Raw genomic sequence first — 27,644 nt, forward strand, 5'->3', positions numbered from 1 at the left:
TAATTAACACCATTGTAATTATGCTCTGTGACTGGTTTGTCTAGTTTAAAAATATTAGTTCTAAGTATTTCCACATTTATTTGTGAGGAACCTTTTGGATACATAAGCATCCATCCTGCTATCCACTAATTTTGAAAGCTTGTTTTTCCCCTGCAGAGTGGTGAGGTTAAGTCTGTGTTACCTACAGAACATAAAGTCAAAATCAACTTGGATAGGAAAGGTTTTAGTTCATAGTGAAGCACACTGTCAGTCACAGTTTATAGAGCTGCCAAAAACGCTTGTCAGCCAGTCCTTGGAATATGTGAGTAAAATGCAGTCCTCGGAGACCTGGGCCTTTCAGTTTAAGCAAAAAGAGATTGAGAGGTGACATGATTGAAGTGTTTAAAATTATGAAGGGAATTCGTACAGTGGTTTGAAACTGTTACTTTAAAATGAGTTTAAGAAGAACACTGGGACACAGTTGGAAACTTGCCAAGGGTAAATTTCACACAAACATTGGGGAGTTTTCCTTTTTTAAAGCTTGGCCTTTTGCTATTTTGGTAGAATTCAGTGGACAGCTTTGTTGGGCTGAGTGGACTGTTCTCATCTAAATTTTCCTGTTATTCCAAATAAACTAAGACATGAAACAGGCATACAAACTACACAGTCTAAACTGGGTTAAGATCTGTGTGCTCTGAGGTAGCAGTACTGAGACCTTGTGTGCCACCATATCTCGATTTATCAAAAAACATTAATATCCGAAACTAGTGTCATTTCTTAAACCAATTTTGTTACGCATTTAGATATTTTCAGACTTTTATTGTTTTTGAGCTCACAGTAATTGCTTTATGCATTGCTGTTGCAAATATATTTAAAAAATTACACCTCCCCACGCTGTCAGTTTTGTTTTCTTGTGTTAAGTGTCTAAGCCTTTTACTTATTAACTTTTATTGTGATTTTCAGTAATAGAACTTTGAACACCAGAATAGGTTTCATGAATAAACTCAAAACAAATATTCCATTTATCTATTCATATTTGAATGTAACAAGATTCTAATAATATAATTTTAACTCAAGGGTATTTAGCATTATAAAAGAAGGTGAACAATTTATGAAAAATAGACATTTTTTTATTTTTGCCATTTTAATAAAATGTAGATGTAAAATGACACTGTGTTTCCAATATGTAAACAAAGGGTAACATTTGTTCCTGTTATAATAAGATAACTTACAAAACTTACTTTTTCATAATACAAATTTTTCATCATGTTTGCTTTTGTGTAATAAACTAATGCAACTCAGGTTTGGTTATTTATGTCCGTCATTAATCCAGTTGAAACTGACAGCCACAGACTTTTGGAGGTGCTTGACATTGTTAATGCTGCTTGATTCCAAGTAGTTTGCCCTTCCTGTGTACATTTAGTTCATTTTAGTCATGTAACAGTTTTTGATTCTTTCTTTCTCTCTTACATATTCTTAGCACTTAAGTTCTTAACTTGCCTTTTAATGACTGTGTATTTATTTATGGTATTAATGGGAATAAGAATAATCAAGATGAATATATGATTGATAATTTCCTCATTGGACAGGCCAAGCTGGCCATTTATAATTCACGAAAAGAGAAAGTAAAATCAAACAAACAATGTGATAAGATCAAAATATTTCATGGACTGGTAAAAGCCAGGGTATTTTTAGAATATAAATTTTACTGAATGATTGAAAATATGAATTATTTTGAGGAAAAATGGTGTGTTCATGAAGCAATTAGTAAACTTGGAGATAATGAATAGTTTTTTCTTATTTAACATATGAATTAAGTGTTGTTTTTTTGGGGTAAGTTGGGGTTTTCTTTGTTTGCTTTACTTTTGCTATTGTAAATGACATGTTGAGTATTGATTAATAACGATCAATTCAGAATTTAAAAAATCTTTTTCTGTTTTGATCATGTAACTGTTAAACATTTCCTGATGATATTTTAGTGTACTGTAAAGGATTGTGTTGATTTTAAGTGATCCCATGAGGACATGAAGTGCATATAAATAGCATGGTTGTCTGCATATGCACATTTATTCTTGGGGTGTGCTGTGCTGAAAATGATACATATGTACAATTATTGTGTACAAATCCTAATTGAACAAAAGTTGGAAGGTGTGTGGAAAGCTGTCTGAAAGAGAGAGGCTGTATGGATTTATATTGTGACTACTTTCATGTTTTCTGTTTAGGTGGGACCAATCAGCTTGTTAATTATGGGAATTATTGCTGTTCACTGTATGGACATCCTGGTGAAATGTTCTCATCATCTCAGTACCAAGTAAAGCATTATTATCATCACATAGTGTTTAAATTTTAGAGTAAAATATGAAACATAATAAGTTTTTAAATTCATAAATAAGAGTTTGAAAATGATTGGCTAATAATGTTGTTTAAATGCATGTCACAACTGATTTCATGAATACTGAGTTTTCACCCAAATTTAATATTTAATCATTTTTGTAATGTTCTGTGCATCTGGTTTCACCTTTCTATGTACCAAATATATTTCCTACGGCTATTAAAACCAATAAGTTCCTATCTGTTATTATGTATTTTGCTAAACTCCCTACAGCTTTGCAAGGGAATTAAGTCACTTTTAGAAGAGATCAGTTTAACTAATCAAGACATGTCTGAAGGTTAAACGCTAGTGTTTCTTTGTACAATGAACTTTCGAGTAACATAAAGATAGACTATTAAAATATTGTTAAATATTAATTTATATATATAATACACATGCATTGCCTTACTGAACTATCATTCCCTTAACTTGTTTAATTTCACCTTTTTTTTTTTTTTTTATGCAACATTATTTTATATACAACCCACTGCAGACAGTATAAACCCAAAGTATTTCACGTTTTGTCTGGTCAGCTTCATTTCATTTAAGATACATCCATTCCTGCATTCCAGGTCTACAACACATTCCAAAATAAGTTGGGACAGTAAGGCATTCACCACTTTGTAATGTCACCATTCCTTCTCACAACACTAAAAAGATGTTTTGGCATTGAGGATTTTTTTTGTTCTTTATTTCTCCTTATACAATTTCTTGTATAGCAGGCATTTGAACTGGCAACCTTCTGGATACCAGCACAGATCTTTAGCCTCAGAGACACCACTCTCCCTCACACCAAGTGATGAAGTGTTTCATTTTTTGGAATGTTTTGCAGGCCTGAAATGCAGGAATGGATGTATATTAGCAAATGAAATGAAGTTTACCAAACAAAACATGAAATATTCTTGGGTTCATAATGTCTGCAATGAAATAAGTCAAAGTAAATTTAAGAATCACTACATTATGACAGTGAGTTGTGTTGTGGCACATCCTACAAGAACCTTTAACAAAAGACGGCTTTAGAAAATTAAACAGCACAATGTGGCAGAGTAAATTACATGACTTTAGCATTTGAAGTGAAGTAACACAAAATACTGACTTCTTTTGAAAATACAAGACATTCTTCTTTATTTTTATTGTATCAGTGTTTATTTGTGCTTATTCTAACATTGTGTTTTCATGAACAAATGAAAATGTGCTGCCCAGATAACTAGCTTTAAAAGGAATTTTCTTCAGTGGCCCAGTACTCTTGCACAGTATTGTAGTATAGATGGGATGCCTTCATAGTAAATTATTTAATTTCTATTTGCTTTAGGTAATAAATTTCATCTTCATCAGTCTTTACTCATAGCTAGAACTACTATTATGTCTGTCATATAAAAACTGAAACTGTATGCATCATTTCTGATGTGACCCCATAGGTGTATTACAGAGTCTAAGCAAATCCACACTTTGAGCTTGTACACTTTATAACAGTTCACATTTTCTCATACTAAACTACTTAATGTTGTAGTAAACTGCCACTAGATGTCACCTCATCATACTAAATGAACTATATTATGAATGGTGTTTTCCTTTATAGTTTTATAGGGCCAATATTGTACATAGTACCGTAGATAGTGTTTATTATGTTAAATAGAAGTGTTCATTATTTTTTTAATATTGTCCCACCAAATAATCTGTAAAATTATTTTTCATTTTTAACATTAAAACTGGAAGTATCATAAATAAAATGAAAATATTAGCCGTAATATTTTGTTTTTGTAAACATTTTATAAATTCTATTAAAGCATGTTAAATATTTTATATTGTATTAAAGATAATATTTATTTGCCTTAATTAATGTTTCATTTATTTTGAATTTCAAGGATGAGAAAGCCATTTATGGATTATGGGGATGCAATGCAATATGGATTGGAGGTTGGACCTATTCCTTTTTTAAGGAGACACTCCATTTGGGGAAGGTAGCAGACTCTTAATTCATTTGTATTATACTTCATATGCTATCGAAAGAGGACAAAGTTAGTAATTGTTAGGTTGTATAATGTTGTTTTAGCAGTTTTACCCAAGGTTCTTGTACACATAATTAAATAAAAAGCATGACTTAGTAAGGATCTGATTATGAAGTGTTTTCTAAGTTGCCAAATCCATTACTTTCATATTGCAGTGCTTAAATTATCCATCCATCCATCCATCCATTTTCCAACCCGCTGAATCCAAACACAGGGTCACGGGGGTCTGCTGGAGCCAATCCCAGCCAACACAGGGCACAAGGCAGGAACCAATCCTGGGCAGGGTGCCAACCCACAACAGGACACGCACAAACACCAAGCACACACTACGGCCAATTTAGAATCGCCAATCCACCTAACCTGCATGTCTTTGGACTGTGGGAGGAAACCGGAGCGCCCGGAGGAAACCCACGCAGACACGGGGAGAACATGCAAACTCCACGCAGGGAGGACCCGGGAAGCGAACCCAGGTCCCCAGCTCTCCCAATTGCGAGGCAGCAGCGCTACCCACTGCGCCACCGTGCCGCCCGTGCTTAAATTATGATCCTATTAAATAATTTGAATAAAATTTTCATAAGGATAATGTTTTGTCATCACCATTTACATTTTGCACCATTTTGCAACCCACTAAGTGCAGTGGTGATCTATAATTTATTGTGAAATACCATATTTAATGTATCATGTGTTATTGATAAATTGGTTACATGTAAGGTCATTCATTGTATGTTTTTCAAAATGTGCTGTAAACTAAAAAATAAATGACCAGTAATTTTTCTGCTATAAATAACAGTGGCAAGTTGCTTGTAACTTAATGGCACATTTTATTTTCTCTCAGGGCATTGCTAGGTGGTTAAGTTTTAATTTTAAACTGCCTTGCACTCAACATTAAAGCCTTAAATCTTCTGAGGGGTTCTAAATCCATCCATCCATTTTCCAACCCGCTGAATCCGAACACAGGGTCACGGGGGTCTGCTGGAGCCAATCCCAGCCAACACAGGGCACAAGGCAGGGAACCAATCCTGGGCAGGGTGCCAACCCACCACAGGACACACACAAACACACCCACACACCAAGCACACACTAGGGCCAATTTAGAACCGCCAATCCACCTAACCTGCATGTCTTCGGACTGTGGGAGGAAACCGGTGCGCCCGGAGGAAACCCACGCAGACACGGGGAGAACATGCAAACTCCATGCAGGGAGGACCCGGGAAGTGAACCCAGGTCCCCAGATCTCCCAACTGCGAGGCAGCAGCACTACCCACTGCGCCACCGTGCCGCCCGGGGTTCTAAATCTGCGTTCTAAATGCTATAACACCACTTACACACTTACGTTAATTCTGCAGAGTGAAAATAAAAGCCATCACTGCTAATGGGTAATCCACATTGTTAAAAACATCAAACAATGTAGTGAGTTTAGTTTGTTCCTTATGGAAATTACTGGTCTGAATTTAAATGTTAATTCATCTTTTTGTAGTTGTGTTATTGTGCAGTGAGTGGGGCTCACTAGATTCATTATAGGTTGGCCTATTCTCATGCACTCTAAGCATCACACACACACACACAAACATTTAAAAACTGATTATGAATGATGCCGGCACAGTCTGTCACTTATCAGTACTCCACGTATGGACTCACTACCTTTGGCTTGAGGAGACCAGAATGGTGTCCCCAAGGCACAAAAGGCAGATACACCTTATTTATTACCATTTAGCAATGGCATGTTACTCCTTTCTATGCTGCTCACTATTGGACTTGTTTCTCCTCAACCACTAAGTTCATGGGAGAGAAATAGCATTCTGCCCACACTAGGTATGTTGTATTACTTTATTACCTCAGTTGCTCAAGATGTTCAGAAAAAGTATAGAAGTTTAAACCAGGGAAGTATTTATTAGCAAAAATGAATAACAGAAAAGACTGGAAATAAAGCTGTTTTATTGTGCTGTCACATCGCCTAACATGGTGATCACCTTTTAGGTACTTTTCTTCATGGTGGCTAGGAAGTAATGTCAACACATACTAAATACCTTTTACCTTTAACCTCTTATCTGTACTACTATCTGTATTGTACCAACATATCCAATCCTAAGAACTTCTGATAGCAGGATCCTTGCTGACTGGCATGTGACTATGTGGGTTGGCTCCATGCTCCCTCTTTGTTTCTGGGACCCTCTTGAACCTGACACCATGGATAGCCATGACCGGGATGAGCTGAACAGATGAGGACAAACACCAAGCAAGGGGATGGTGAAAAAAGTGATTTTATTAAAAACAATTCACAAAAACAAGGTGTCCAAAAGTTCAATGTTTCAAAATGTCAATAAATAAATCCATAAAATAAAGTGCACAGTGGAGGTTAAAATCCAATAAATAGAACCATTAAAATGAAGTTAAAACCATCTGGCAGGAAACACATTTAAAATGCACAAGCCCTGGTGCCTTCCTTTAAAACTGACACCTCTCCGGCTTATCCTATTCGGACCTCACAGCCCGAAGAAACATCGATCAGGAGGTGCAGACACCCATCTTATCTGGCCCGTATGTCCGAGCGAGAATGCAGCAATGTTCATAATTACCATCAGCTTAATCTTCATTCTCTCCTCTTCTACTGCCTACCGGGTTGAGAGTCTGTTCCATAATTAATCCTGCCATCTTAAATAGTCTGTTGATTTGATGGGCTTCTCTTGAAGTGATGTTTCCTGGCACAGAACACCATAGCCTTGAAAATCACACTGGCCATCACAGAGTTATTAAAACATGTAAAGGATGCCACCACTCGCATTGAAGGAATGCAGTCTCCTAATAAAGACTCTGCTCTGACCTTTCTTATATAGTTCATCTGTGTTACAAGACTATTCCAGCCTGTCATTGTTGTGGACCTTCAATTACTTATAGCACTGCACCACCTCCATATCCACTGACTAAATATAAAAAAAAAGTGTCATCCTTAAGAGTTCTTTACTAGGACTTGGCCAATTACATGAATATTTGTTACTGCAAGTTGCATAATCTTCACAAACCTGTAGGACCATTAAGTGGAACCCAAACATCAAAGCTGTTGTTGCTGATTTTATTTGCTTGGCCAATAAAAATTGTTAATCCAAGTGGAAAAAATATTTTGTGTTTCTGTTTTTAGTACAAATTTCAGGTCTCATTGTAAGAAATATTTCAAATGTCCAATGAGTTGTGACTAAAGATAGGCAGATTGATACCATAGTAATCGATGCTTTGATTCTCAAACTGTACTCATTTTGTATCGAGTACCATTGAAAAATATCTATAAAACTATTTTTTTCTGTAAGGTACGGTAGCAAGGTTCTTGCAAAGGCATGGAATGTACTAATGCACTTTTTGCTCTTGCATACAGAAATGAGCAGATGCACTGTGACCTAAGAACACCATGCACCCACTCCCCTTGCGCAAGCAGAGACTGTGTATGTCAATGGCAGACCGAAAGCATAGCGATGTATGCTGCTACTTTTTATAGATGCAATATTTGTGACAAGAGTGAACAGGCACTGGCAAAACAAACCGCCAATTTAAACATTTAAAAAGCACACATGCTGACTAACAGAGAAACAGGACAGTTTTCAAAGAGGCACGAAACGTTATCCAGGTAACTGCTACTAGCAGGTTTGTGTAGACGGGAGTTTACTGAAGTCATTTTGGTTGAGTTTAATATTTTGTCATTTGCCGCTCATTAATACTGATGAAATGTAAAGCCTGTTAGTCTAATGGAGGACACATAATAGTGTAAAGCATCACTGTCTCAGCATTTTGTCACCGGTTCTGTCCATTTTGGTTTTTCTGATGATTAAAATGAAGGGTACAGTATAGCCATTATACTTAAATAAGAATGTATAGTCTTGAACACTAGGCAAAATGCCTAATTATACCTATGCCTAATTTGAAGATGATAACTTTTGCTGAAAGTAAGTTTTTTCTTTCCGAAAAATAACTGCCTTAGTAAATGTTACTAAAAATAATTAGTTTGCATGTTTAGTGGATTTAAAAGTACTTTTAATCGCATTAGTAGCAGCAACTAGTGTAATAAAATATTGTTTTTCTACTTACTTTTGTATTGTTAAACTTGTATTGTGTTCCTGTCTCCTCCTACAGTCCAAAGACATGCAGGTTAGTTGGATTGGCCCCTGATATGTGTGTGTGTGTGTGTGTGTGTGTGTGTGTGTGTGTGCGTGTGTGTGTGTGTGTGTATGCGTGTATGTGTGTATGTGTGTGTTACCCCTGTGATGGGCTCTTGCCCTGTCTAGGGATTGTTCCTGCCTTGCACCTGCAGAAGCGAAATAGGATAAAGTGTAAAAATGTCAATGTTAAATTTCAAATTTGTATTTAGAAAAAATAACTAAATGTAAAGTTAATATGGCAAAATCTTTCTTGATAAAACCGAAGGGCACAATATAATAGAAAATGAAAATGTAGGAATATTATTTTTTTGTAAATGTTAGTGTCCTAAGGGGATCGGTTTAAGTACTTTGGTGAAGTGATCGCCTGTTTTACATGTATTAAACCAATAACCAAATTTTTATGAAAATGTAAAAGTTCATATTATCTTTATTACGTTTGTATGTTCATTCTGTGCAGCATGATAGTGTAGTGGTAATGCTGCTACCTCACACTAAGGAGACAGAGGTTTTTGACCAGGACCCTCCCTGTGTGGAGTTTGGATGTTCTCCCAGTGTCTATGTAAGTTTCCTCCCACAGTCCAAAGACATGCAGGTTAGGTGAATTGGCAAAGCTAATTTGGCCTTGGCATTTGTTTGGTGTGTCCGCCCTGCAATGGATAAGTGCCCTGTCCATGGTTTGCGCCTGCCTTGTGCCCTATGGTAGCTGGGATAGGCTCCGGCAAACCAAAAAAGTGGGTTAGAAAAAGACATGACATGTTCATTATATTGGTATATATTTTATAATAATTTTGTTATTTGTTGTTGGTGACCTGTGTGTTTAATCATACTGTGTTGTGATATTATTTAATTTAAAATCAGATTGATGCATTAATATTAGCAATTCTAAAACACTATCATTTGAAAACAAATTCCTGTGCCCTTTAAAAAATACTCATCTGAGACATAACATACTTGTATAGGTAACAATATCAAAAATAGTGATATCACCCATTCCTAAATGTGACCCTGTATACCCAATGTCAGAATTCATGCAAGTAGTTTAGATGAGCTAGAATTCACTGGTTTGGCATTTTCCATTGAAGCTGTTAATGCATATTTAGATGATAGTGATATAAGTATTAAGTAGGGCACACTTTAAATTTTGCCTGAATGATATATGAAAGAAAGATATTTCTATATGTGTAAACTAATCCTTTTTTTTCTGCTTTTCTTCATAGATGGATTGTTGACCTTTTCTTAATTATCACTCAGTTGGGATTTTGCTGTGTTTATTTTGTATTTCTTACGGACAATGTTAAACAGGTAAGATGCCTAAAGAAAATAGATAAATTCCATTCTTGTTTGCAAAAATGTGTGTGGTGTTGTTGTGTATGCTTACTGGGATAGGCGGCCAACTTCCCCGCAAACCCTGTTCAGGACAAAGCAGATTAGGTAGATGGATTGTGAATGTTTTTTTTTTCCACAACCTCAATGACATATTGGATAGGTTGATTGCTGATGATAGTATATTGGTTATCATGGTTATCATGTAATATTGAAGACATTAATTTGATATTTTTAATTTGGCTCCACATAAGTGAATGCGTACTTGGATCCTGTGTTTGACTGGCACCAAGTCAAGGGCTGCTTCCTATCTTATGGCCATTGCAACTGGGTTATGCACTGACTCCCCATTACTCAAAATACAACTCCAGTCTATGGTGACAATAAATTATAATTTGAAAATATATGTTCTTGTTTTAAATGATAAAAAATAAAGAAAATATATTAAATGAAAGCTAGCTATAATAAAAGAGCATAAGGCAAAACCTATTACCATGACCGGCATGCAGTTTGCAATATGATGCATCAATGTTTAATGTATAATTCATTTTATATAAATCAAACTTACTTCCAAGGATTTTTGTAATAGCACTAGCTTTTCTGACACATCTTAAATATAATAAATAAAAGTCTTTCTAATATGGTGTCTTGCTGCCACATCTACAAAAGAAGGTTTCCTGGAATGTGCTTGCTAATATAGCAACCACCTTTTAATTACATAGATATTAAAAAAAAAAAAAAAAAAAAAAAAGCTCAGATTACTACCTATTTTTTGTGTATGAAGTGTGATGTGATCTACAGAGAAGAAAATGCTGTATAGTACCTGAAATAAAACCAAATTACACACAAGCAAAAGAAAAACATATTAAATGCTCGTTATTGTTGCAGTGTAAGTTTGTAAAGGCAGATTCTTTGTTCAAATTGCATTATTGTTGTATTTTTTGAATGGCACTGTATTCATATTTTGAGATTGCTACCTAATGACAATACAGCTGGACTTTAAATCTTAAGGCTGGTAATTCAGTTCAAGCTTCCAAATGCTACATGTAACTCTGACGAAGTCAATGAACTTACCTGTGCTCCAGTTGTAAAAAATGCATGTACAGTAATAGTAGTTTATCATGTACAGAATTCAACAAAATTCTTAATCTTGTTTTCCAACAAACATGCAGCACCATTATAAACTTTATTTTTATTAAACACGACAACAACAACATTTATTTATATAGCACATTTTCATACAAATGATGTAGCTCAAAGTGCTTTACATAATGAAGAAAGAGAAAAAATAAGTAAGAAAACAGAATTAGGGAACACTAATTAACATAGAGTTAACATAAGAGTAAGGTCTGATGACCAGGGAGGACAGAAAAAACAAAAAAAACTCCAGATGGCTGGAGAAAAAAAAAAATCTGCAGGGTTTCCTAGGTCATGAAGCTACCCAGCCCCCTCTAGGCATTCTACCTAACATAAATGACTTCACAATCAGTCCTCATTGTATTCAGGGTTCCCATGGAAGAACCTGATGATGACGGTCATGTGGACTTCTGGCCTTTAATCCACCAATGTAGGGACATCACGGTGGTTTCATTAGGTGGAGATGGTTCAAATCGCCACCACAGAAAACCGGAAAAAGAATAGAAGAGAAACACCACCACAAAACACCAATCGGCCTACCTGAAATTCAGTTATTCTCCCAGTTGGTGAAGTTTTTGCTGGTTTAAAGGACTTACACTTAATCACTTTGTAAAAGCAGTGTGAGGTGTTGTGTTAAAGGGAAAGACAGAGAAAACAACAAGCAACAGAGATCCCAGTTCAATTATTTAAAAAAAAAAATCCAAAAATCCTTTTAATTATTTGCTACGCTACTAACGGACAGGGCATACTTCAAGTTTTCTGATCAAGTAGCATTTATGCACTTATTCATATGAAAAATTATAAATGAATCAGCTAGTCAAAGAAAAGAATGAAAAAGTGGTCAGTTCCCCTTACTGTCTAATCAGTTACTTAATGTCTGAGTCTCTGAGTTACTTTATCTCTAACCATCTGTGTGTCTTCCAATATATTTATGCTTTTATCCAAAACTCATTTGACGGTTGTAATGCTCATAGCAATAAACTTGTAAGAGTCCGTGGTTTTAGTTTTAATTTGCAAAAAAGTGCAGGGGAAAAAAATCCAGGGTATGCTTTTAATCCACCTCCTCCAAGAGGCACTGTTTCAGAGTACTTTTAGCCACAGGCTTATTCCTCTGTGGTGTGCTAAGACTCGCCTCAACAGATCTTTTCTGCCTGCTGCTATCATGCAATTTATTGTTTCCTCCCGATGTCCCACACTAAATGCTTGTACACTTTTTAAGTTAATTTTCCGGTTTCTGCACAATATCTGTCTCTCTATCTATATGTCTATTTTTATGTCATTAAATGATTAATTGTATTATTTGACCTGTGAGTCTATATATTTATTTTTTGTGTTTCTGCTGCTGTATGCATGTAAATTTCCCCTTAGGAATATTTAAAGTTTATGTAATCTAATATTAATAAAAAATAACACTAAATGATTGTTCCATTATTTATCTCTCCATTCTTTCTTCCATCTATTTTCCAACTTGCTTATCCAGTTTAACAAGTTGTTGACACGGTTACAATATAAAACGTTTACAATATTAAAACTTTTTATTATTACTTTTTTTTTTAAAACAAGTATAGGCTCCACTGAAGTCAGTAGATGGATTGGGAGAGCATGGGGGGAGTCATGAGGTCACTGAAAAGGAGTGTGTGGCTCTCCCAATATCTATGCAAAAGAACAAAGGTCCAAATCTTTACAGTCCTGGTGCTTCCTGTCTTGCTATATGATTATGAGACATGGACACTATCCAGTGACTTGAAACGAAGACTGGACTCCTTCGGTACTGTGTCTCTTCAGAGAATCCTGTGGGTAGTGCTGGTTTGACTTTGTGTCAAATGAGCAGTTGCTCACAGAGTCCTGAATGACGTACATCACCTGCATTGTGAGTGAGCGCCAGTTAAGACACTACGGCCATGTGGCACGATTCCCCGAGGGTGATCCAGCTTGCAGGATCCTCCATTATTGAGGACCGGAGTGGCTAGACCAGGCTAAGGTGACGCCAGTGTAACACCTGGCTGTGGCAGATAGATGGTCATTTTCGGAAGCCGGGACTGAACTGCTTGTCTGCCTGGGGGATTGTCAACCATGATCCCGAGGTGTTTTATTGTGTGGTGGGTGTGGCAACGCACTGTACCAGTGCATGCTCCCCAACCTGAACCTGAACCTAGGCTCCACTTAAGAATAAATTAATGGGGTGGTAATGCTTTTCAGACATATGTTAATAAGAGTAAGAAAATAGATTAGGTTCTGTATTGGCTTGCACACAATTTCTCAGTTAAAATTGCCTAACAACCACCATCTCTTCAGGGCTAGGCAAATGTTTAAATGAAAGGCTACCAGATTACAGAACATCATCTGTATAACATGAAATATACACACAATATTTTTTTTTCAAATTCAGACTATTTAATTGTAAAATACCTCTTTTTAATTTTTTTTAGGTAGTTCAAGCAGCAAATGGAACAACGACAAACTGCAACTATAATGAAACTGTGGTGCTCTCCCCAACTTTTGATTCTCGACTTTACATGCTGTGCTTTTTACCATTCATAACTTTACTAGTATTCATTCGAAACCTTAAATACTTGGCTCCATGGTCTCTGGCAGCTAATGTTGCCATGCTCATCAGCCTTATCATGATTTATCAGTATATTGTAAGGGTAAGTATAGATGCTTTTACAATTTAAGTTTCAACAATTAAAATTTAAAAGATCTATATCTCTTGTAATCAGTCATAGAGGCTTATCTGCATTAAAGGTGTAGAGTTTATCGAGTTTAACAAATTAACAATAATTCCAACATTAAAAAATATGTAGTCAGCTTCCAGTGTTTAATTTTCTATAGTTAAAACTTTTGATCTTTGGGCCACACCTGGAAGGACCTCCATCATTGACTGATTTGTAGTAGTTAGTGTGTTAGATTTATCTGTGTGAAAAGTCATGCCCTGTACAATATACATTTTGAACAGGCAAGTCTCACTTTTGCACTACTGGACTAGAATGTGATGATAAGGGTGTTTTGATTTCAATTGTAAATTTCAATTAAGCCTCGGATTATAACCCAGTCAAGCCTCTCTAAGCAGGAAGTTATCACGCAATTGTAATTAACACACATTATTTTTTGTATCACATGGAAACAAGTATGCACAAATGTATAATTTTAAACTGATTAACACCCCAATACCTCACCAACTCAAAATTACCAACATTTCTCATTTTTAAGGTCTATAGTCTTTTCCTGCTTGAAAACATTAAACAATGAAAAATGAAAATCTAACCATATACTGTATACTAGATTCTCTATAATATCTTAGGCATCCAAAAGATGGCAAAGTTGTCTGCCTTAAGTACAAAGTGCATATTCTTTTTATTATTTGACTAATAATAAAGCAGAGAAAAGATGAGCTCTAATTCTTTTTTCCCCAAGTTCTGCATCTGAACACTAATTTTTGGACCTGGCCTTTATTTTCATAAAGCTTGTTGATACAAAAAAGAGTTCTGCTAGATTGAAAACCTTTCCTTTGCTTAACATAAATGGTAAAGCAGTGCGTATTGTTTGGTGCCTATAAATTAACGTAATAAAAGCAAGTGACTTTCAGAGTTGATTCCTACCTGCTGATAGGTACACTGAGTTTCCATTCATAATTTTCTATAAAATCAATAAATGAATGGATAAACATCATTTCCAGCAATGTAACACTTTAGCTGTCATTGGTTTTTTTTATTCATAAATAATGCCCCTCAGACACTTCTCATTTAAAAAAAATAGCTTTCTCAAATTGTGGAGAAATTGCTTTCTTTTAGCAACATTTTTTTTCAATGTAATTCTCCATCTTTTGCCTTTTCATCTCAACTTTGATTTTTCTCATGAATGAAAAATGAAGAGTAATCAGCTTCAGAAAAGTTCTGTTATATTTCTGACTGTGCTTCATAGCTTGTACTGTATGTATATACAAATAAGTTAAGTAACTTCATTACCATAGCAATATGAGCTTGACAAAGCTTATTCAAATAAAACATCAATACAAACAAACATACAACATAAAGGCAATATTAATCTTCATTCAAGAACAGTCCACAAAAAAAGAGTTTAACTGAAACATGATTAGACATTAATATAAGTTTTACGCATATAGTGAGCATTGACATTTTGTTATTGTGTTTAGACCAGTAAAAACAATTTTAAATGTAACTTTTTATTTTATATATTGTAATACTATTTTTAGGTATATTTTCTGGTCCTTGCTTAAAAAATGTTGCTCTTTTCTGGATTTGTTTAGTTATTTTTTTTTTTTTTTTTTTTTTTTTATGTCTAACATATTTATGTGAGAGGGTGAATAATTTTTAGACATGTAAATGATATTTCTGCTATTTATTTGTAGAATAAAAATAGTGCAATTAGAGAATCCTATTTACAATGTAAAGACACTATTAATCCCTAAGGGGAAATTGTATTTTCACATGAACTTTTGAGGTTAGAGCATAGAGTCAGCCATTGTACAGTGCCCCTGGAGCATTTTTAAGTTTAAGGGCCTTGCTCAAGTGTCCAACAAAGTAGGATCCTTCTGGCAGTAATGTGATTTGAACCAGCAGCATTCCAGATAACAGCGTAAATCCTTAGCATCAGAGTAATATTGCTGTTGGATCTGTCAATGGAAACATAAATAGGAACGTCTCATACTCTGGGAACTTCAGTGTGTGCTTTTGGGTATTTTTTAATAGAGTATAGGACATTTATTGTGATCTTTTGTTCTTTCCATATTTTTGTTTTCTTGAAAATAATTGTTTCAAACCAATGTAGCCTTTATCAACATTTATAATTTAGAAGTATGGTTAACTATGATTTTTTTTTTTTTTTTTTTAAAGATTCATCAAGTATTTTTTTCTTGAATCATAGATGTGTGATAGTTTATTATGATGATGTGGCAGGCACATTTCACAATTTACAAACATCAAAGTGCATAAAATACAGCACATTTCAGTTATTAGCAAAAATATACAGAGTTAACATACAATAGAGTGGAAACTTTGAAGCAGAGGTTCACTGTACCTATTTTTCCCACTAAACCAGGAAAATGAGTATTAATAATTACTAGTTTTTTTTAATTACTAGTTTTTTTCCCCTTCTCAGTGCAATGCAGAAAATAAACTAAGAAATATATTTTACAAAGAAAATTCATTTACCTTTTCAGTTCTGTGTCCTTTGAAATGCTCTTAATGATTATTAGGTATACAGTGTATGTGAGGACTAAAAGACACACAAGAAATATCTTATTAACACTCTGGGAGAGGCTCGTTTTTTTTGGTATTTAAATTTAAAGTAATATGGCTTAGTGTACGAAATTACTTTTTACAATGTTACCACAACAAAATTGCTCCAAACTGATTACTTTAAAAAAAAAAAAAAAAAATTCTTAGCAGGTTTTTATTGTATACAAGTAGGGGAAGAAATGAACAGCAAAATGAAACAAATACAGAAATGGTATGCTGCTTCTGTTTAGTCTTTCAAACATGCCTTAACAATAAAAATTATTTTTGATATTTTACTTAGGGAATCCATTATCCTGTCACACTCCCATATGAAGCAAGTTTTAAGACCTACCCTCTCTTTTTTGGTACAGCAATATTTGCTTTTGAAGGAATTGGCGTGGTAAGTTACCAAATTTGTTTTGTCTCTTTGAGAAATATTTTTATGTCCTGCTGTTGGGTTTTTTTTTTTTATTTAGTATTTGGCTGAGGGCTTTCTCCAAGGTCACTTACAGCATTTGAGACACAATTGTTCAATTTTCTTTTAGTTTTCCAGTTGGAGCACAGGCAGATGAAATGAACTTGCTCATAGTAGTAGGTTTTAAACCCCAACCTCAGGATTGAAGTCCAAAACTTTAACCAGTACAGCACCCTGGCTCCCTTAATAATGAGGACATTTTTGAATAATTCAAATGCATCTTCAGTTGTCTTTGGTCCTGAAATCCCACTTTAGTGATTACTTCAGTCTCTGATAGGCTTGAAATCATTAGGATGATAGTTAAAATAGTTATAGGGTTCAATTTAAAGTTTCTAATCTTAAAATAAATGTATGACAAAGATTAGTATCAAGGTAAGCTAACAAACAAGGCAAAATTGAAGGAAAATGCTAAAAACATGCATGCTGGTTTCAGAAAAATAATGTATTCTCCTGTTGGGCCTTGTTCAGTAGTCCTTTTCCAGTTTCTTGGTTTATATACATGTTGTTTTTTTTTTTTGGTATACTGCATATACAGAATGTATCTGTATATATGTGTGTGTGTATGTATGTATGTATGTATATATGTATGAATGTATGTGTGCGTATGTATGTATGTGTGTATTGTACCACCTCCAGCCAGGACGGAGGTGGGCTCACGCCTCCTCCAGACCACGAGGGGGTGACCGCCCTGGTTGCTTTGGGGGCCACAGGTGCAGAGCTTTGCAGCTCAACCCTGTAGGGGCCCGTGGTCACCACCAGGGGGCACTCAGATGCCTTGGCAGCCCTGGACCTCAGCACTTCCGCCACACCAGGAAGTGCTGGGAGGAAGAGGAGCAGGGACACCCGGAATGCTTCCGGGGATACAGCCGGCACTTCCGCCACACTGGGGCATGTTGGTGGAAGATTGCCGGAGCACACCTGGAGCACATCCAGGGGATAATAAAAGGGGCCGCCTCCCTTCATTCAGGGCTGGAGTCAGGTGGAAGAGGACGAGGTCTGGGAGAGGAAAGAGGCGGCCTGAAGAGAGGAAAGGCAGTGTGGAAAGAGGCCTGGACTTGTGGGGTGGTTAGTGCTGTGGCACTGGGTTTGTGCACTTTAATAATTAAATGAATGTGTGTTGGACTTTTAAATGATGTCCGTATGTCTGTGTCTGGGCTGCTTCCCATATATACAGTATATAATATATATATATATTGTGACAGATAGGGGCGCTGTCGTCCCCTTGAACCCTCAGACCACACGTCAGACACCAGGTAAAAGTCCAAATTTTAAAATTTATTATAATAATAATTTTCACAAAGCACCCACACTCCACAATACTCAGTAATAATTAATAATCAATAACACAATTCCTAATCCTCCAATTCCCATCAGCTCAGTCACCCTTCCTCCCAACTCGCCTCAACTTGCTGGGGTTTCCCACAGTCCTTTTATATCTCTAGACCCAGAATTGCTTCATTCCCTACGTCCGTGTGATTTCCCAGCACTTCCGGGTCAGATGAAAACTCCTTCTTTTCTTCATCCCGGAAGTACGTCATTTCCTCTGTCTCCATGACTGGGAAGTACTTCCGGGTTAGCCCCCATGGTATCCAGTAGGGCAGTGAATTAAAACTCCAAGGTCCATGATGCCCTGCTGGAATTCAGGGCACCTCCATGTTGCAGGGAGGGTTCCATCTGGCAGCTTGGGGGTATTGGCTGGGATGAACTGCCAGCCATATATCACAATATATATATTATAATATAATATAATATACAGTGGAACCTCGGTTCACGAACTTCTCTGAACGTACAAATCGGGTTACGACCAAAAATTTCGCCAAACCTTTTGCATCTGTTCACGACCACACACTCGGTATACGAACAAGCCAGTTTCCCGTTCAGTTTGTGCGCACTGATGATTTCCGCACGTGTTCAGTCTCTCCCTGTGCATTCCCTGTGCAGGGGGCACGAGTGAGTGAGAGAGAGAGAGAGAAAGAGGGCTGGCCGCATAAGGCCAAGAAGGCAGTTAAAGAATGCACCAGGCTTGTTTTTAAAGAGACTTATTCGAGCATTGTTTTAACCTCGTTGTATTTAATGAAGACTTTTTTCTATTGGATTTTAACCTCCACTTCACTTCTGTTTACAGCGATCGGTTCGTAGCGTGCATTGTTGCAATGTTACTTTTCGTGGTTGTTTATTAAATTACGGATTTTTCAAATGTTCACATTTTTCCCTGTGCTTAAAACTCATAAAAAAAAAAAAAAGTGTTTTTAGTGAGCGGTTCGTAGCGCTATAGCGCGAACTCTCGCAATGTTAGTTTTCTCTGTTGTTCAAGGTTTTTTCAGTGTTATTCAATGTTTTTACATTTAGTTTACTATTACGTTGTGCATTCCATGGTATGATTAACTATATTTGTGTTTAAAAATCTTTAAAAAAATATATATATATATTTACATACAGTTCGGTCTGGAACGGATTAATTATATTTACATACAATCCTATGGGGGAAATTACGACCAAATGAGGTTACGATCAGAGTTTTGGAACGAATTACGGTCGTGACCCGAGGTTCCACTGTATATATGTGTGTGTGTGTGTATATATATATATATATATATATATATATATATATATATATATATATATATATATATATATATATATATATATATATATATAGTAACAAGTATGACCAGGAGACGTTATGGAAAGGTTTGGGGCAGCCACCCATAAAATATTTCCTGGCTGCAAAATCTGTTCAAAAGCTAAGACATGTTCACACGATTGAGTCCAAAACAGAACTGACTATCCTCTTAAGATGGAGGCTTTTTAAACCCCTGCAAAGGAAGTGATGTCATCAGGCCCGGGACCGAAAGTGACGTCGTTGGCTACCCCAGAACAGGGCGGGATTTCCCGAGAATGGTATGCAAGGAATTGAAAGAGAGAATTAGCTCAGTTCTCCACCTCCTGGTCCAGCGCGGAACTACATTTATTCAGGCCCTTTGGTTGTCCCCTAAACACGTGTGTGTGACAGGACCCCCCCTAGACCCGTCGGGTAGGGCGTCCTACACTGAGAGGTCGTGAGCGAGAGAGAGAGAGCATCGGCGTTGGTTTGGAGAGAACCCTTTCGATGAATGAGCGATATATATATTTTTTTCTATGAAATTAAATCATAGAACACAAACAATACATGAAGGAATCATTAATTGTACAGACTTTTAATTAATCAAATTTGTCATTTTTTGCTGATATAATAGCCAAACTGTAGTAAACCTTTTGATTCAGAATTCCAGTCACAACTCTGCCTCCAGCAAATGAAGCCTAGACCATCCCACTTCCTCCTGCATGTTTGACAGTTGGTGTCGCACACTGAAGAACCATCCTTTCACCAACTTGACGGAATACAAACACCCTGCTTGATGAACCAAAGGTTTCAAATTTTGATTCATCTGTACATAAAAGTTTCTTCTAGTAAGCAATAGTCCACAGCTGGTATTACAAGGCCCTGTTCTGACCTTTTAAGGAATGGCTTTCTTGCTGTTACTCGCCCTGTCAAACCTGTAGGACAAAGTCTCCGCTTCACAGTAGAAACTGAGACTTGCTTTTTTAACCACTGTTAAGTGGTGCTTGAAGCTGTTGTGCTGTGAGACACTTATCACACAAGCTGGTGACCCTCAGCAACTTGTCTTATGATTGGGTTGTGACTCTGGGTCTGCCAGGTTTCTTTCTGTCAGAGTTTAGATTGTGTAGGATACCATACTCCCTGACACGCTGATCATTTTTCTTTTTTGCAATTTTTTCTAAATGAAAGGCCTACACCTCTAAGAGTAATAATGCTCTGATTCATTTCATTTGTTAAATTGCTGTTTTCTTAACATTATAACTGAAACGTACAACGTACTACAATGTAATATTGTACAAGTAGTACTTGAGATAGTGTAGTAACACATTCTTTTCCAACTCTATTTTAAGACAGACAGAGTTTCTAAGTAATCTACCGAAGCTGGGACACCTGTGCAAATAGTTTTCTTCAACTTGAAAGGCTTAATTTGCTTTAATTGCTGCAGAACATCTTCACCTGACAAAGGCCCATCTCTATATGTATAAAATCTGTCCGTCTGTCTGTCTGTATGTCTGTCCACTTTTCATGAGAGAACTACTTAAGATTTAGATTAAGTTTTTTTTTCTATAATTTGCTTGAACATTCCAGTTGAATTTGCGACTTCTCTCATTGCGCTATGTATCATTGTTCACTTGCGGTACCAATTTATTTGTGCGAATCTGAGGGGGGTGGGGCCCTCCTCACTCACGTGTCAGCCTTGGGCAGTACCTTACTTCCGCTTAGCTAGCAGGGCCCTCCTCACTGTCTTGTTTCACTACTACGTGGGTGGAGCCGCAGGGGACGGCTATTTTGTAATATTTTGAAAGTTCTTTTTTTCAGTTTTTGCTAACCTAAACTTTAAATTTAAATGTCTGACAGTTTACTGTTTACTTTTTCATCAATGAAGGTCATTCATTGCATTTCACCTGATTTAAATCTGAAGAAAAACTGGAAAAACTGAACTGTTCTGAACATTTTGACCAGTTGTGTGTGTGTTTGTATGGTTTAGCAGTTAGTTGGGATGATCTGGATAGACTTATTTTTCAGATTGTGGGACTGTAATTCCGATCTGACATGAGGAAATTTGTAAATTTTTATAAGAGTTTAATAGCTTATATAGCTTAATAGCTTAAGAGTTTAATAGCTGCAAATTTGAAATATATAAATAGGTGGTTGCATAATGCTTAGATTAATTTATTAAATGATCACTTAATTTACAAAGTTTTTTAAGTAGATAAATTTTATCCCAAGGGGAAGTTCACATGCATACAGCAGCAGAATCATATAAACAAGAATACTGTGACAAATAGAGGCACTGTTGACCCCTTGAACCCTCAGACCAGCCGTCAGACACCAGATAAAGTCCAAAATGTTATTTATTATAATAATAAATGTGCACAAAGCACCTCCACCTCCACTATACTTCAATAAACAATCAATACTATAATAACAATCACAATAATCAAATAAACAATCCTCCACTCCCAGACGCTTAGCCACCCTGCCTCCCAACTCAGCTCGTCCGTCTGGGTTTTCCCAGAGTCCTTTATAGTCCGTGACCTGGAAGTGTTTTTGTCCCTCAGTCCATGTGACTTTCTATCACTTCCGGGTCAGGTAAAAACTTCTCCTTTTCTTCATCAGCTCGGAAGCACTTTATTTCTTCCAACCATGTGACTGGGATTTACTTCTGGGCTGTATGGAAAATAAACGTCTCTGTGTCTCCCTGCAGCGTCCCCTGGCAACCCCGACGTTATCCAGCAGGGCTGTGCATTAAAATTCCATAGTCCAGGATGCCCTGCTGGAATTCGGGGCATCTCCACGTTGCAAGGAGGGCTCCATCTAGCGGCCTGGGGGTATTGGCCGGGATGAATGGCCGGCCATATCTCACAATACATACTCACAGGACAAATAATACAGCCAGTCAATAAATTGATATATAAATCAATATAAACAAATAGTAAATTTGTATTGTTCATATATTTCAAAATGATGTTTCAAAATAAACTGAACAAGTTCCTTGGGAGGATGCATTAAAATGCCCGATAGCAATGATCAGGAAAGACCCCCAGAGGAACTTCTTAGCACACCGTGGTAGAATGAGCTTGTGGCTAAAAGTGCTCCAAGACGGTGCCTCCTGGATGGGATGGAGAGTATTTTTTATGGTAGTGTCCAATTTTGCCTTCATCCTCTTTTCTGCAACAGCTTCCAGAGTGCCCAGGGTTCGTCCTGTGATGGTGTAGGCTTTCCTGATATGTTTCATTGTGCTGCTTTTCAGCTCATGTTGCTTTCCCAGGAGACCATAACGTAGAGCACTACATTGGCTACTATGGACTGGTAGAACATTTCCAGTAGCTTGTTGCACACATAAAAAGACCTGTAATAGTTTCATATTATTTTTTCTTTATTTTAGGTGCTTCCTCTTGAAAATAAAATGCAGAAACCAAGATCTTTTCGTACCGTGCTTTTCTTGGGAATGATCATTGTAACTGTACTTTACATCAGCCTGGGAACAATTGGATACCTTCAGTTTGGAGACAACATTGGAGCAAGTATTACTTTAAACTTGCCAAACTGCTGGTAGGTTGTTTTTCATTTGTTTATATTCAACAACAATAATAATAACATGTGGGATTGAAAAGGCTAGCTTTAGGCTCGCTCTCTAAAGAGGAAGTTCTCAAAAGCATTGAAAAGTCTGAAAGGAGTTGAGCAGAGTGGGGCAACATGAATGCTGTTAGAATGGTTAAAGTCAGCTGAGATTACAGAATTATGAAACTAAGTTTTCAGATAAGAGAAAGTGTAAAAGAAATTAGCTTATTTTAGTATAACAAAGGAATGAGTGATCTAGTAAATGGTGTCTCTTATTAGGTAATCTAGTTTAAGGAGCAAACGTTGAAGGTGGAAGAGTGATAACACCAATGAACTTTGATCACATGATATTTAGTAGAATGTTGTTTGATTGCCAGAGAAAGGGACAATGGATGCGATCTCAATCATTAAGCAAATGCAGGAGCAGCATAAATATGACAGGATGGAATCTGCTTTGTGCATTAGTAAATTTGGAAAGCTCATTTACAGGGTGCAGCTTAATGTGAGGTGATCATGGAAAATCTGTCTGCTGTAAATACGCAGATCCTTTCTACAGTGATGTTAATGAATAAAAAGTCACTGTTATGAAGATGGCAGACAGATTTAGTAAAATTTTTATGTGAAGCATGATATCCACTGAAATCTGTTAAGAGCTGCTGTTTATACTGTAATAGTTATTGACCAAAGACTACTAAAAAAGCATATGTATATTCTCAATCCTGATCTATCCATTCACCTGTTATCAACCTAACTTAATATTTTTAAGGTTGTTGAAGTCGGAGCCCATCCTAGCACCACACTCGCTCATATGGGGGCAACTTATAGTTCCCTAATGAAACACATGCATCTTAAGGATGCACAAGGAGAACCTTGAAACCAGAAGTTGCAACTTCACACAGCCAGTACAAAAGTTGAGATTTAAAAAAAAAAAAAAATTAATTAATTTTGCTATATATTGCCTTTGATCCTTGTATGTCTAAGCATTATCCTCTGATGATGGCTCCTGGCAGGGGCTGAAAGCTCAAGAATAAAAACTATGTGACGTGATTCATCTTCTCCCTTTTGTGGATCTCCAGCTGCAAATATGCAAACCGTATCACAGACCTTTGTTTCCATATATATCTATACTAATTAATAAAAGGCAAAGCCCTCACTGACTCACTGACTGACTGACTGACTGACTCACTCATCACTAATTCTCCAACTTCCCGTGTAGGTGGAAGGCTGAAATTTGGCAGGCTCATTCCTTACAACTTACTTACAAAAGTTAGTCAGGTTTCATTTCAAAATTCTACGCGTAAAGGTCATAACTGGAACCTGTTTTTTGTCCATATACTCTAATGGAGGAGGCGGAGTCACGTATCGCGTCATCACGCCTCCTACGTAATCACGTGAACTAAAAACAAGGAAGAGATTTACAGCACGAGTCAAACGCGGCAACGAAGGTAAATGACGTTAATTTTTGAGTGTCTTTTAATACTGTGTAAGCATACATATTAACACATGTGCAATTAAACGTGTGCATTTACGGGGTCTTTGTTACTTATGGGCCCATCTTCAAGAAATGTGGTACACGGGTTCCCAACGCTAACTGAATCCTACTTACATACATATATACGTCCATAGCCTGCAGCTCGGTCGCCGTGTGAGGTGACGTTGGGTCCCCCATCCCCACACCTCCCACATAGTTGGCTGCCTGCCTATATAAGGCCGTCCGTCGCTCTGGTCTCTTCATTCCCTTCCTTGCTTCGCCACGGTATTCACGTCTCCCTGCTGATAACTGCAGCCTTTTTATTTAATCCACGGCTTCTCTGCTGTTTTATTGTTCGTTTATTATGATTATAGTTATTGTGTAGGTATTTTAGACTTAGTTAACATTGTTCAGGTACCCATTTCCTTTATCATTCCAACCGTACCCCCATTAACATGTCTATCGAGGTGATCACCATCAATCAAAGAACTGTCACTTACTGAGTGGTTTCCATGCCCGGAGATGGCGACTGCCTTTTCCATTCTCTGTGTTACATATTGCATGGCCATATCAGGCTCACTCTTGATATCCGGAGCAACATTGTGTCTTATGTATTGAATGACTGCGACAGGTTCAAGGTGTGGACTGATGACAGTACAGGAGATAATTATACTACACAGGAACACTATAAGAGTGAAATGCTTAAGCCCTTCACCTATGGTTCTGCATGTGAGTTGATGGCTGCCGCTGAATTGTTTGGTTGTCTCTTTCAAGTGTACTGAAATGGCCAGATATTTTACACCTTTGGACAACCGCCAATGCCTCTTAAACATCTTAGATTCACAGGTGACGATTTGAGTAGTGGACACTTTGATGTTTATGAATGTTTCAATTCTCAAAAGCTGGATGCGAAGTTATCAATGAAACTGGTTGTATGCTTACAACGCTTGACAGAAGCCGAATGTCACTTCAACACAACAAGTCCTGCAAATACTAACATAATTGAAACAAACCATGAAACTCAAACCGATTATGACAGCAGCAATCCAAGCTGTGAGAAAAAAGTAAAAAGGAGGCGTGTCAGACGTTGTGGTACATTTTCTGATGCAGCTAGACGGAAACAACTTTGTGACGCTGCTGCCAAATACTCGCAGGCAAATCCACAAGTTCAAAGAGACGCTGCGGCTAAATACTAGCAGGCAAATCCACAAGTTAATAGAGACGCTGCCACTAAATATTCGCAGGCAAATCCACATGTTAATAGAGCTTCTGTTTCTAGGTATGATCCCAATAATGAAAAGCGGCTCATACGAAAACAACAGGTTTGGTTCAAAGAAGCCGATTGTGGATTTGCGTACGACCCAAACATACATTATGAATCTGACAAAACAGTACACATTGGATCCATGGATGTTCACTGTGAGTATTGTCAAGCTCATAGGTGGAAATGCGAGTCTCCTGGTTTGTGCTGTAACGGTGGTAAAGTCTCTCTCACTCCTTTACATAAACTTGCTTCGCTGCTGCGAAGCGCGGGTATTTTGCTAGTTATATATATATATATATATATATATATGGTTGAAATAGTTTACTGTCAAATAAATGCAAAGAGTACGCGACACGTGTTTCGTCCTCATTCTGGGCTCATCAGGCGTACACACTCCACTGCACTCCATCTCGGGAATCGAACCTCGGACGTCAGCGCCAGAGGCGATGCCCCTAACGTTGCACCACGGCGTGTGGTTCGTTTATTTGACAGCATGTAGATCGGGGTAATTACATTCACGGCATTCGAAGTCTGTGTCACAATCTGATTATATGGGTGGTTACCTACCAGGTAACGCTTGTGGTTGGCCAGCAATCTGCTAACATCCGCCACGGTGCCCTCAGTATATATATATATATATATATATATATATATATGACAGTAACACTCATAACAATGACAACACAATTACACTGACAATCATGTTACGTTATTTTTAAAATGTTTCCTTTACTTTTTCATAACCTGTTTAACACACTACTTCTCCGCTGCGAAGCGCGGGTATTTTGCTAGTATATATATATATGGTTGAAATAGTTTTACTGTCAAATAATGCAAAGAGTACACGACACATGTTTCGCCCTAATTCTGGGCTCATCAGGCGTACACACTCACTGCATCCCCTCTCGTGAATCGAACCTCGGAGCCAGAGGCGAAGCCCCTAACACTGCGCTACGGCGTGTAGTTCGTTCATTTGACAGCATGTAGATCGGGGTAATTACATTCATGGCATTCGTAGTCTGAATCACAATCTGATTGTATGGGTGGTTACCTACCAGGTAACGCTTGTGGTTGGTCAGCAAGTCGGCTAACATCCGCCACGGTGCCCTCTTTCAGTTGCGAGAAGCAGATCATAGAATGGTTGAAATAGTTTTACTGTCAAATAATGCAAAGCCGTCTTGCTGACCAACCACAAGCGTTACCTGGTATGTGTGTGTATATATATAATATATGTATATGTATATACACACACACACACACACACACACACACACACACTATATATATATATATATATATATATATATATATATATATATATATATATATATATATATATAATCTATACATATTAATAAAAGGCAAAGCCCTCACTGACTCACTGACTGGCTGACTCACTCATCACTAATTCTCGAACTTCCCGTGTAGGTGGAAGGCTGAAATTTGGCAGGCTCATTCCTTACAGCTTACTTTACAAAAGTTAGGCAGGTTTCATTTCGAATTCTACGCGTAATGGTCATAACTGGAACATATTTTTTGTCCATATACTCTAATGGAGGAGGCGGAGTCACGTATCGCGTCATCACACCTCCTACGTAATCACATGAACTAAAAACAAGGAAGAGATTAACAGCACGAGTCAAACGTGGGAACGAAGGTAAATGACGTTAATTTTTGAGTGTCTTTTAATACTGTGTAAGCATACATATTAACACATGTGCAATTAAACGTGTGCATTTACGGGGTGATTTCTCAGGCTTAAAAGCTCGCCTTTTATCAAACGCGGGAACAAAGGTAACTGACGTTGTTCACTGTCTTTTAATACTGTGTAACCATACATATTAACACATGTGCAATTAAACGTGTGCATTTACGGGGTGATTTCTCAGGCTTAAAAGCTCGCCTTTTATCAAATGCGGGAACAAAGGTAACTGACGTTGTTCACTGTCTTTTAATACTGTGTAACCATACATATTAACACATGTGCAATTAAACGTGTGCATTTACGGGGTGATTTCTCAAGCTTAAAAGCTCGCATTTTACTAAAAAGGTAAATGCAAAACTATT

The 27,644-nt window shown here is 37.1% G+C and overlaps 1 protein-coding gene across 1 annotated transcript in view; it reads left to right on the forward strand.

The window, feature by feature from the left end:
• LOC114661316 (proton-coupled amino acid transporter 1-like) overlaps positions 1–27,644 on the forward strand; it is an 84,261-nt gene that overhangs the window by 25,528 nt on the left and 31,089 nt on the right. Inside the window, exons 3-8 of the mRNA XM_051934301.1 lie at positions 2,202–2,290; positions 4,216–4,311; positions 9,722–9,806; positions 13,394–13,612; positions 16,503–16,601; positions 22,667–22,833. Coding sequence (XP_051790261.1) covers positions 2,202–2,290; positions 4,216–4,311; positions 9,722–9,806; positions 13,394–13,612; positions 16,503–16,601; positions 22,667–22,833 — 755 coding nt within the window. The remainder of the gene's footprint in view (positions 1–2,201; positions 2,291–4,215; positions 4,312–9,721; positions 9,807–13,393; positions 13,613–16,502; positions 16,602–22,666; positions 22,834–27,644) is intronic.

Source organism: Erpetoichthys calabaricus, chromosome 11 (assembly GCF_900747795.2).
Source record: "Erpetoichthys calabaricus chromosome 11, fErpCal1.3, whole genome shotgun sequence".
NCBI lineage: Eukaryota > Metazoa > Chordata > Cladistia > Polypteriformes > Polypteridae > Erpetoichthys > Erpetoichthys calabaricus.